Source organism: Bison bison, unplaced genomic scaffold (assembly GCF_000754665.1).
Source record: "Bison bison bison isolate TAMUID 2011002044 unplaced genomic scaffold, Bison_UMD1.0 scf7180017862278, whole genome shotgun sequence".
NCBI classification, from domain to species: Eukaryota; Metazoa; Chordata; class Mammalia; order Artiodactyla; family Bovidae; genus Bison; species Bison bison.
This window is the reverse complement of record NW_011492850.1, coordinates 265,305-278,251: the sequence shown is the minus strand read 5'-3', so window position 1 is coordinate 278,251 and position 12,947 is coordinate 265,305. Positions and strand designations below refer to the sequence as shown.

Genomic DNA, 12,947 nt, shown 5'->3' with positions numbered 1-12,947 from the left:
GAGATGAGAGTCATAAATGGCTTCAGTAAGATAGATTGGGGGGAAAATAAAGATATGTAAAGATACAGATTAAGTTAGGTTTGAAAGAAAGAACGATGAGATACCTGATAGTGTCATTTTCTGGAAGCAGCTGGAATCATGATGGGAGAGACCACTTAAAGAAATAGTCAAGAAGTGGAATTAAAGACCAGATGAGTTGCATGAGGAAGATACATCTCTGATGATACCTAGTTTGGGGGCTCAAGCAACTTTGTGGATGGTAGTGTTGGAGTTAATAAACCAGAAGAATGAATAGCAGATTTTGGAGGAAAAAAATGACTTAAGAAATGTTCAGCTTTATTCTCACTGAGTTAATGATAATGACTATTGCCTATGAACCTTGGGATCCATACTACCCACTAAAAGATAAACCTTGTCCCTTTCAGGCCTTGCAAATTATAATGGGATTTTGTTTCTTGTTGTTTAGTCACTAAGTTATGTCCGACTCTTTTGTGACCCCATGGACTGTAGCCCGATAGGCTCCTGTGTTTATGGGATTCTCCAGGCAAGAATACTGGAGTGTGTTGCCATTTCCTTCTTCAGGGGATCTTCCTGACTCAGGGATAGAACCAACATCTCCTGCATTGGCAGGTGGATTCTTTACCACTGAGCCATCAAGGAAGCGCTACAATGGGATTGCTGCTGCTGCTAAGTAGCTTCAGTTGTGTCCGACTCTATGTGACCCCATAGACGGCAGCCCAGCAGGCTCCCCTGTCCCTGGGATTCTCCAGGCAAGAACACTGGAGTGGGTGGCCATTTCCTTCTCCAATGCATGAAAGTGAAAAGTGAAAGTGAAGTCGTTCAGTCGTCTCCGACGATTCTTCAGGACTCATGGACTGCAGCCTACCAGGCTCCTGTGCCCATGGGATTTTCCAGGCAAGAGTACTGGAGTGGGGTGCCATTGCCATGGGGTTACCTCCCTATAAACCCATCATAAAGCAAAAATATCTTGTCAAAAGGCATTTTGTATACCTAACTGACCAAACATCACAGCTTAGCCTAGACTGCCTTAAACATGCTCAGAACACCTAATCAGCCTACAGCTGGGCAAAATCATCTAACACAAAGCCTATTTTATAATAGTGTTGAATATCTCATGTAATAATTTATTGGCTGTTATACTGAAAGTGAAAAACAGAATGGTTGTATAGGTACAGAGTGGTTATAAATGTACCTGACTGGGAGCCCAGCATCACCAGAGAGTATTACCCCATATCTCTAGTCCAGGAAAAGATCAAAATTCAAAATTCTAGATCTGGTTTCCACTGAACGCATCTCATGTTCACACCATGGTAAAGTCCAAAACTCATTAAGTGGAACCAGTAAGCTGAGACTGCTGATATAGAATGGTACAGTAGAAGCATTCTACTTTGCTGGAGACTCAGTTTCCATTCTTAGAAAAGACTGGAATATAAGAAAATGGGTTTTCCGAACAAACATTGAGTGGAAGATTTATTTGATCAATGAACTTTTTTTTTAAACCATGAAAACACGCTTTTGATTTGATACCAGATACCAAGTTATATATATTTTACTATGAGCTCTTCATGGAAAATAGCAATCAGAAAGTCTCAATTGAAAGAAAAATTGAGGTTGTTTATGAGAAAGGTTTTTATAATAACTAAAGGGAAAATTGAAAAGAAATAAGATTTTAAAAGAGAGAAAGAAGGCTAGACAACAAACCTAGAGAAGTAATGATTCTGAGGAGAGAATAATATAAAATATAAGAGGGTGATGGATTTGGAGGGTGGAGGACAAAACCCAGGAAAATATGGAGAGGAGTGAGAGGAGAAACTTTTTGAGGTTGGAAATTGAGGACAGTGACAATGGAGCAGATAGGAAGAACACAGAAAGGAGGTCTGGAAATGAAAAGCTCTCCAGGTTGAGGTAGTGGGTGGGAGAGAAGAGGGAGATGACAGAGGGTGCAGAGGCAGCGGCGAGTGTTTGTGGGAGAGGGACCGAGGCAATCTGGGCGGAGCAGGTGGCGGAGGCAGCGCGGAGGAGGCCTGGTCTTCCCAGGTCTGCACCGCGCCGGGGGCAGCTGGAGTGGATAGCATCCTCGCTGAGATGATGCGTCCTGGCAGTGCGGGAAGACCTTAGGAAAATCAAGCAGGGACGGTAACTAGGACTGGGCTGGTTAGGACCGGGAAATTCATGAAGAGGACTGACAGCGGGTCCTGCTGCCGCCGCCGCTGCGACTGCGGCTGCTGCTGCCGCGCGGTCCGCCGGACGCACCACGCGCCCTACTGGTCCAGGGACGCGGCGCGAATCCCGCCGTCCTCGCGGCAGTCTCCCGGCCGGGAACGACGGCATCCCGAGCCGGCCGGGAGCTGGGCAGCAGCGGCCGAAGAGGAAGAGGCAGCCGCGGCAGCCGCACCCTGGATGAGGTGAGAGCACCGCGGGAGCCCCGGAGGCTGCAGACTGCGCCGGGAGTGGCGGCGCCCGAAGCGCTGGTGTAGGGGAACCTTCGCCTTTGGGGCTGGGAATCAGGGCTGGAGACTCGGGCGCTTCGGAGGGTTGACACAGAGTGACATTAGTTTGGAGAAGGTTGAAGGGCATGGCTAGGGACTGGGGGATGATGGGGCTGGTGGCGGGGGCGGAGGGGGAGAGACAGTAGGGAGTTGCCTGGAAATACAGGTGTGGCGCTGGATTGGCGCTGGACTAAAGCATAGGAAACTCAGTCTCTACCCCTAAGGTCTTTGCTTAACGTGTAGTCTAGGGCTCCGTTGGCAGAGATGAGATTGAAGGCCGTGCCTGCTGGGTCAAGTCAAACAAGAGATGAACGCAGGATTCAGAAGGCCATGCCAGGTTGAAAGCACTAGGGAAGCTAAAAGAAGATAAAGGACCGGGAAATGCATGTGGGGGTACAGTTGAAAGCACTGCCTTATCTTATTCCTGCCCCGTCCTCCTCCCCGCCCCATCTTAGATACAGGCAGCAGGGTGGGGTAGTGATGGTTCCTTCTTCCTAGGCTCTCTTTTCCTGAAGAGCTGAGGCCCTGCCTGTTGGCTGGATGGATGATGCCTAGCAGGACGAGCCCCACCTAAACCCAGTCACTTCCACTGGTCTGGCTTGGAAGACCCCACCCATTAGGCCCAAATTTTCTTAGCAGCAGCAGGATGAAAATCTGCCATATAATTTTTTTTTTTTTTTGGACAAGAGACAGATTGTGCTGCTGACTTCTTGAAATAAATCTCTCCCTGTTGGAGCATCTTTAGCTTATCCTTTAATGGGAAGCTAGTACTCATAAATCAAACTACAGGGCAATATTGATTTCAGCATGGAGGCTGCCATTAACTAACGGGGGGATCTGAAAAAAATTCATTTCTGTAGGCCTGTTTCCTATGCATAATATCAGAATTGGGGTCTTTTGAGTATTAATTACAGATCTGCATATTAATAGGATCTGTATTTTGTATTCAAGACTATGTGAATGAGGAAACAATTTATTCAGACACTTAATTGTGTTTATTCATTACACTGTTCATTGTTTATTTGGGAAAACTGAGTCAGGCTACTCAGTTAACAGTGCTTAAAGGAATCACAATTATGAGGAAATCCAGGATAAATTACTGCCTTGAAAGATGGAAAGAGGCAAGAAGTAGTCATTATTTGATTTTTTATAAAGTGGAATTTTAGCCCAAACATAATTACTTTTTAAACATGCTCTACTGATGGTGTGTTGAATATTTTTCAACAATACTTCGGAAATTTGTTTAAAGCTTGAAACAAAAAATTAATCTGAATATATTTAAATTTTAAATTCTTCTTTACTATTTTATATATGCTAGGGTGAACACTTTTCATGAAAAGAAGCATTGTCATTGCAAAATTTTAAATGAGTCATGACTCTGTATCATAAACATGTGATTTTTCTGTCCTTCGTAACAAAAAATTTGTTGGGTTAGAATTAGGTTCTCTAAATTGTGGCTTAGAATTAGGTTCTCTAAATTTGGCTTAATTGTTAAAATAGATGGATACGCTTTTGTTATTCCCTTAATAATTATTCATCTGACAGATCTCTACATTCATCTTAGTTGATGTGATGATGAACCTTGAAATGTTTTTAAACATTTCAGGAATGCCCTGAAGTCAGAAACTTCACTGAGGTTGATGCTACTGTGACCTCATTTAAAAATCAGATCTCCAGGAATGTGCAACATACTTTTAAAAACATACCTATCTTAGCTCTAGTACTAGAAGTTTATGAGTATTAGAGGCTTGCACTTAGGAGAAAGTATCTTTGGTATCCAGTTTTCTAACTCCCGATCAACTAAAAATGTAAGAAAGCAGCTCATTTTTTTAATATTTAAATTTATTTTTAATTGGAGGATAATTGCTTTACAATATTTTGTTGGTTTTTGCCATACATCAACATGAATCAGCCATAGATATATGTATGTTCCCTCCCTCTGGAACTCCCTCCCACCCCCCAGCCCCCACCCCACTCCACCCCTCTAGGTTGTCACAGAGCCAGTGATTTGAGCTCTGCTGTACAGCAAATTTCCACTGGCTATCTAATTTTACGTATGGGAATGTATGTGTTTCAATGCTACTGTCTCAATTCACCCCACGCTCTCCTTCCCTCACTGTGACCCCAGGTCTGTTCTCTATGTCTGCGTCTCCATTGCTGCCCTACAAATAGGTGCATCAGTAGCATCTTTCTAGATTCCATATATAAGCATTAGTATACGATATTTGTTTTTCTCTTTCTGTCTTACTTCACACTGTATAATAGGCTCTAGGTTCAGCCCCCTCATTAGAACTAACTCAAATGCACTCCTTTTTATGGCTGAGTAATAGTCCATTGTATATATGAAAGCAGCTCATTTTAATTCAGTATTTTTAAATCAAGCAATGATGGTAGACGTCAGTACAAAATTGGATGCAAACTACCCTGAGGTAGTTGAGAACCTATCATTCTAAACTCCGCTTACCTATGTAACTACAGTGTGGAATAAGTGTTATAATAGTAAGATGGACTATGGAAAATAGATAAATAAATGCAAAGATCTCTCCAAGGAAAGCTGACTCTGTCCCAAGAGATCATGCAAGGTGGTATTATTGTGCAAACTGTGCTTTAGTTGTTGAGTCTGTTTCTCAGACTGATTATTAAATTCATATGGCTACTATATAAAGCCAGGATGGCAAGTTACTAATTTACAATGAGGAGTCATCTTAGGGAACTAGGTCCTCTTTTTTTATGTCAGTGAGTTCTTTTGGCATACTTGCCACATTTGGAAGCCAAATTGTAATTAAAAGGTTGTTTGTGAAACTTGGATTTAGAATTGCTGTTTTGTGTGTGTGCTCAGTTGTGCCCGACTCTTTGCAACCCTATGGACTATAGCCCTCCAGGCTCCTCTATCCCTGGGACTTTTTAGGCAAGAATACTGGAGTGGGTTGCCATTTCCTGCTCCAAGCGATCCTCCTGGCCCAGAAATCAAACCTGCTTCTTCTGTTTCTCCTGCATTGGCAGGTGGATTCTTTACCTCTGAGCCACCTGGGAAACCCAAATTTAGAATCAGGAGAATTAATCAGTAAATTCTAAATTAAGGAAAAATAGCTTTGAACAGAGTATCAGAGGATACAAACGGGTTCTTTCTTCCCTGGATGGTGTCATTAAGGATCAACCTCTCTTCTTATGTGGACCTTCTTTTTTTATCTGACATGCTAATATTTTCAGGTAATAGTTTGTTTGGTTTGGGAATCTTTATGTCTGTTTCAAGTGCCTGCACATTTCTGCTCTGAACCAGTTTGTCTTCACTGTCAAGTTTAAACTCCAAATGGCAAGGTGACTTTGCTTAGGTAAAAGTCATCATGGGGAAAGGGAAATGGGGTTGGGAGACGTTGCTAAAGCCCCTATAAGCTGGTAATATGAACCACGTGGTTAATGGTGACTGGATACAGTGCTAAGAGGCAGAGAATTAGAGAGGGCTTCACACACACACACACACACACACACACACGAGATGAACTGTTTCTAGCCTAGCAAGATAAGGAAGCCAGAGTTGGGTGGGAAGTACATTTTAGCAGAGGGATATAAGTGGATGTATGGCCTTGGGAAAAAGGCCTTATTCAGGTGAGACCCATGCTGTGCTAGAACTTTTCTATGATGATTTAATTCAGATGTGACCCTCTTGCAATTGTATAACTATTTAAAAAAGAATTAAGTGAGTTGCCAGTGGAGGTAATGCGCTTTAATATGCACTTGTTTTTGCCCCCTTTTAAAAAATTTTATTGAAGTGTAGTTGATTTACAATCTTGTGTTAATTTCTGCTGTACAGCGAAGGAACTATGTTTAATATTCTATAATGTGCACTTTTGAAGCCTAGCAGATTGCACATTCTAGGTGGATAGCCTGGAACCAGCAGACAACTGTCAGAGTTAAGGGTGAAGGATGGTGTCAGAGAAGGATCAGTGCATTTCTAACATCAAATGTCAGCCATTATGTCTCTTTAGCCATCTCTCTTTTCGTTTTTTTTTTTACTGCTTTATTGAGATATAATTGACATAGAATAAACCGGGCAAATTTAAAATGTACAATTTGAAAAGTTTATATATATTTATGCAGGTATATATTTGTGAAATATATATGTATGTATATATTTGTGAAAGCATTACATGTCCATCATCCTAAAGTTTTCTTCTGCCCTCTCATAATCCCTACCTTCCATCGCCTCCTGCCCCACTAACAGACAGGGAACCACTGATCCTTTTGTCACTACATGATAGCTTGCATTTTCTATAATTTTATATAAGTGGGATCATACAGTATGTATTCTTTGTTTTTGCCTGGCTTCTTTCACACACTTATTACTTAGTTATTTTAAGATTTATCCACGCTGTTGTAGGTAGTAATCATTCATTTTCTTTCATTGCTGAGAAGTATTCCATTGTATGGCTATGCCACAGTTTATTGATTCACTAACTGTTGGGTTGTTTCTGTAATGTGGCTATTGTGAATGAAGCTGCTATGAACATTTGAGTGCTAGTCTTTGTGTGTGCATATGCTTACATTTCTCTTGGATGAATTTCTAGGAGTAGAACAATAGGTAGATAGATGTTTAACTTTTTAAGAAATTGCAAAATTCTTTGTCAAAGGTATTTTACCTTTTACATTCCCAGTAGAGATGTATGAAGGTCCCTGTTTCTCCACATCCTTGTCAACATTTGTTACTGTCTTACTTATGGCCATTCTAGTAAATGTGAAATAGTATCTTAGATCTGCATTTCCCATTGACTACCGATGTTGAACATCTTTTCATGTGCTTTATTTTTATCTGTATATTTTTATGAAGTGTTTGTTGAAATTTTTTCCCATTTTAATGGAGTTGTTTGCTTTTTTATTGTAAAATTTGAGTTTTCTATTCCAAATACAAGTTTTATTATATATGTACATTGTGAATATTTTCTCCCCATCTACAATTTGTTTTTTCATTTTAGTAACAGTGTCTTTTGAAGGCCAGAAGTTTTAAAAAATTTGCTAAAGTAAGTCCAAAGTGTCACATTTTTCTTTAAAGATTTTGCTTTTAATGTTATTAATATAACTAAGAAACCATTACTTAACCCAAGGTCACAAAATATTCTCCTATGTTTTCTTCTAGAAGTTGCATAGTTTTATGTTTTACGTTTAGGTCTATGATCCATTTTGAGTTAACTTTTGTATATAGAACAAGGTTTTGATCAAGGTTCATTTTTTGCATATAGTGTCCTTTCAGCACTGTTTGTTAAGAAATCTATCCTTTCTCCATGAAATTGCCTTGATACTTTTACTGAAATCAATTGACCATGTATTTGTTGTTCAGTCATTAAGTCCTGTCCGACTCTGTGACCCCATGAACTGTAGCACACCAGGCTTCCCTGTCCTTCACCATCTCCTGGAGTTTGCTCAAATTCATGTCCATTGAGTCAGTGATGGCATCCAACCATCTCATCCTCTGTTGCCCCCTTCTCCTCCTGCCCTCAGTCTTTCCCAGCATCAGGGTCTTTTCCAGTGAGTCAGCTCTTTGCATCAGGTGGCCAAAGTATTGGAGCTTCAGCTTCAGCATCAGTCCTTCCAGTGAATACTCAGGGTTGGTTTCCCTTATGATTGACTGGTTTGATCTCCTTGCTGTTCAAGGGACTCTCAAGAGTCTTCTTCAGCACCACAGTTCAAAAGCATCAATTCTTCAGTGCTCAACCTTATTTATGGTCCAACTCTTACACCTGTACATGACTACTGGAAAAAACCCGGTTTTGACTAGATGGACCTTTGTTGGCAAAGGGATGTCTCTGCTTTTCAACATGCTGTCTAGGTTTGTCATAGCTTTACTTCCAAGAAGCAAGTGTCTTTTAATTTCATGGCCATAGTCATTGTCCATAGTGATTTTGGAGCCCAAGAAAATAGTCTGTCACTGTTTCCACTTTTTCCATGGATATGTGACTGTATATCTGATTTTTCTATTCTATTCCATTGATCTTTGTGTCTGTCTTTGAGCCAATACTCTACTATTAATATCTTGATTACTATAGTTTTGTAAGTCTTGAGATAACGTAGTACAAATTCTCCAATTTCATTCTTCTTATTCAAAATTATTTGGCTGTTCTAGGTTCTTTGCATTTCCATATACATTTTAGATTCCAATTGTCAATACAGATAAAAAGTCTGCTGGGATTTGAATGGGATTGTACTGAAGTTTATATATTAATTTGGGGAGAATTGATATTTTTAACAATATTGAGTCTTCTGATCCATAACATGGTATATCTCTTCATTTATTTAGGTCCGTGGTTCTCAAACAGGGACAGTTATGCCTCATAAAGGACATTTGACAGTGTCTGGACACATTTTTGATTATCCTAACTGCAGCAAAGGTGATTCTGGCATTTAGTAAATAGAAGTCAGGAATACTGGTTAACATCCTACATTGCACAGAGCAGTTCTAACAGTAAAGAACTATATGGCCTAAAACATCAATAATTAGTGAGGCTGTGAAATCCTCATTAAGTTCTTCTTTAATTTCTCTCAGCAATGTTTTATGTTTTTACTATATAGAATTTACACATCTTATGAGACATTTATCCTTGAATTCTTCATATTTGTAATTCTTTTATAAATGATAATGTCTTTAAAATTTCAATTTATGATTGTTTTTGCTAGTTTATATTGATTTTTAATAATTTTATTTGTTTATTCATTTTTGCCTGTGCTGAGTCTTCATTGCTGCATGGGCTTTTTCTCTAGTTGTGGGAGCAGTGGTTGCTCTCTAGTTGCGGTACATAGGCTTCTCATTGAGTTGGCTTCTCTTGTTGCAGAGCACAGGCTCTAGGGCTCTCGGGCTTCAGTAGCTGTGGCATGTGGGCTCAGTGGTTGCAGCTCCTGGGCTCAGTAATTCCAGCTCCTGAGCTCTAGAGCACCGGCTCAATTGCTGTGGCGCATGGGCTTATTTGCTCCATGGCATATGGAATCTTCCTGGACCAGGGATCAAACCCGTGTCTCCTGCATTGGCAGGCAGAGGCAGATTCTTACCACTGAGCCATCAGGGAAGCCCTATATTGATTTTTGTATACTGATCTTAAATCCTGTAGCTTTGCTAAATTCATTGTTTAGTTATAGTAGATTTTTTTGGTAGATTCTGTAGAATTTTATACATAAAACTTATGTCATCCACACAAAGAGAGGAAGAGGAAAGGAGGGAGAGAAAGAGTTTTATTTCTTTCTTTCCAATCTCTATGTCTTTTATATATTTATTTATTTTGCCTTATTGCACCAGCTAGCACCTCTAGCACAAAGTTGAATTGAAATAGTAAAAGCAAACATACTTTGCCTTGTTCCTGATCTTAAGAAGAAGTATAATGTCACCTATAAGTTTTTCATAGGCACTTTTCATCAGATTGAGGAAGTCCCCTTCCATTCATAATTTTCTGAGAGTTTTCACTAGGAATGGATGTTTGATTTACATATGAATGAGATGCTATGTAATGTTTCTTTTTTATTTTTGATTAATATGATAAATTACATTGATTCTTTTAAGAATGTTAAAATTAACATTGAGATCCTGGAATAAATGCCACTATGTCATGATATATTATCCTTTCTATATTGTTGGATTAGAGCTGCTAAAATTTTGTTAAGAATTTTTGCATCTATATTCAGGGGGGATGTTGGTTTGTATTCTTCACGTTGTCTGGATTTCATATAAGAATAATTTTTTCCTCATAAAATGAGTTTGGAAGTAGTCCTTCTTCTTCAATTTTTGGGGGAGAGTTTGTGTAGAGCTGGCGTTATTTCTTCCTTAAATGTTTTATGAACTTCTAAGGAAAATTATTAGCATAATGTCTTCAAGCTTCATCTGTGTGGTAGCAGCATGTGTCAGAACTCTGTTCTTTTTTAAGGCTGAACAATATACCATTATATGCATGTATCATATTCTGTTTATCCATTGATTTGCTGATGGACATCTGGGTTGTTCCATATTTGGCCATTTTGGCTATTCCACATTTGCTATGTTGGCCTTCCCAAATTCCTAGTTTTACTTCAACTTAGGGAGATGACTAGGCTCTGCCTTGATTCCCTCTCTTATCATTGCCAACTATAAACTTTCTCTAAGAAGTAAACTAGGGCACTTGTGTGCTTCACTTCTTTGGTTTATCTTTTCTGGGATCACTATCTGTGTTGCCTAATATCCAGTGTCTGAAAATCTTTCTTTCATATATTTTGTCCAGGTTTTCAGTTATTCCCATCAGACTTGTGTGGTAATAAATATGTGCACTGTTACTTCATGCTGTTTGGAAGTAAAATTGTCTTTCTAGTTATCTTTTAAATTGCATTTTTCAGCCCTGGTTACACATTGGAATTATCTAGGGAGGTTTAAAAAAAACTGAGGTACAGGCTCCACTCTAGACCAATTAAATCAGACTCCTTCGGACTGAGGTCCTAACCTCATGTACAAAAGCACTCATGTACAGCAAGTTTAGAGAACCACTGAATTAAGCAAATAAAAAATAAATTGTGTTCTGTCACTCCAACCAAGACAAAAGGTGGTTGGGTTTTTGTTTTTGTTAAGCAGTGTGGAGCTGTAGAATGTTTTAAAGCAGGACATGGATGTTTGTAGATCTTTGTTTTCGAACTGTAAGTGTGGTGGCTGTATGGGAGGGGAGGTGAAGTGGGCTGACTGAAAAGACGGGATAACGAAGAAGCTGTTACGAATGGTTTGGGGTCTGAGGTTATGAGCTCTGAACTTAGTGGTAGTAGGAACAGTGAAGAAGGGATAAATTTGAGAATTTCTGAGGTAGGATTGATGGCACTTGTTAATCAATGAAGTATGGGAAATGAAGAAGAGAAAGGAAACAAAGAATTACTCTTAAATTTCTAGGTCAACTATGGAATGATTACTAATGTCAGGTACTGAGGGATAATGTGGTATGAAAAGTAGATATCAGGGAAATGAATTGCTTTCATGTGGGACATCCAGAAGGAGATGCCTTACAGAACTGTCTCCTGACCACTAAATTTTTCTGAAGCATAAAAGAGAAAAAACATTTAAGAGTATATCTTTTGAGTGTGTTGTATGATTTTGAACAGATGTTCAAACAGATGTATCTTTCTGCTTTTATCTGATTTAGGTTAATATTAAAATCTATTTGCGTTTCCTAAGCATATATTAGTTTACATGAGAGTAAAGTTGATATCTCCTAGGTGACAAGATATCACATCAAGGATTGTTGCAGACATTTGTTTCTCTTTTTCTTTCTTTTTTTTTTTTTTTGGCTCTTTTATTTTTTGGTGGGGAGATGTTGATTCACTCCCCCTTTACTTGGACAGTAACCCTCCATTTCCTTTGGAGAATTACCTCTTCTTTGCTATTGCTTTATTAAAGTTTTGATGGAACATTCTGCCCTCTTCTAGATAGAGGAGGGTAATGATACCCACAGTAGTACAACCTAACTCTCTACATTAACATCGTGTCTTCATGGAGCAAGACAAGAGTGGAAAAAATGGTTGGGACCAATGGGTTCTTACTGCTTCCCCTACTTCTGTCCCTTCTGAACCTGTTTTTTTTTTTTTAGTTTCAACTGTTCTGTTGATTCTCTAGGTCTCCCCTTTCAGTATTGTCTTTTTAGAAACTGAATTTAGCCAAATTTAGTTCATTCATCTTTTAAAAAATTATATTCAATGTCAGGCATAATTCTAGATGCTAGAATAGAATGAAGAATAAGATTATCTGATAAAGGCTCTACCCTCACAAGCTTAAGTTTAATGAAGCTGATTCAGGACTGGTGAGGAGATAGTAAACAAGTAAATAAATATACAAATAAAGTGATTTAAAAGATAAATAAAATTAAGCCATTGGCTAGAAAGGAACTGAGGCAGATGTTGTTGTTTAGTTGCTAAGTTGTGTCCAACTCTTTGTGATCCCTGGACCGTAACCCACCAGGCTCCTCTGTCCCTGGGATTTTGCAGGCAAGAACACTGGAGTCACTATTTCCTTCTCTAGAGGATCTCTCTAACTCAGGGATCGAACTTGGCGGGCAGATTCTTTACCACTGAGCCACCAGAGAAGCTCCAAGAAGCAGACAATGGGAGAACTGCAATTGTAAAACTCCTAAGGTAGAAATAACTTGTTATGCTTGAGCAACACAAAGAAGACCAGGGCAGCTGGAACATGTTAAACAAAAAGGAAAATGGCAAGACGATAAGGGAGAAGAAGTGGGCTGGGTTAGGTACATGAGACCTTGTAGGCCATAATAAGAAGTTGATTTTATTCTAAGGACACTGGGAAACCAGGAAGCAGGAGCATTATATGATCTGGAAAACGTTTTAAAATATCGCTCTGCTATTGCAATACAGACTTTAGGAGTGAAAGAGTGCTCCTAACAGTAGAAGCAGGAAGGGAGCTCTGAAAACTATTCTAGTAAATGGTATAGATAT

General features: G+C 39.4%; 1 protein-coding gene across 1 annotated transcript in view; it reads left to right on the top strand.

Annotated features, from left to right (window-relative positions):
• The first annotated feature begins 2,193 nt into the window (after positions 1-2,193).
• The window catches only part of PDE4DIP (phosphodiesterase 4D interacting protein), a 239,510-nt gene continuing 228,756 nt past the window's right edge, over positions 2,194-12,947 (top strand). The window contains exon 1 of the mRNA XM_010832824.1: positions 2,194-2,426. Coding sequence (XP_010831126.1) covers positions 2,194-2,426 — 233 coding nt within the window. The remainder of the gene's footprint in view (positions 2,427-12,947) is intronic.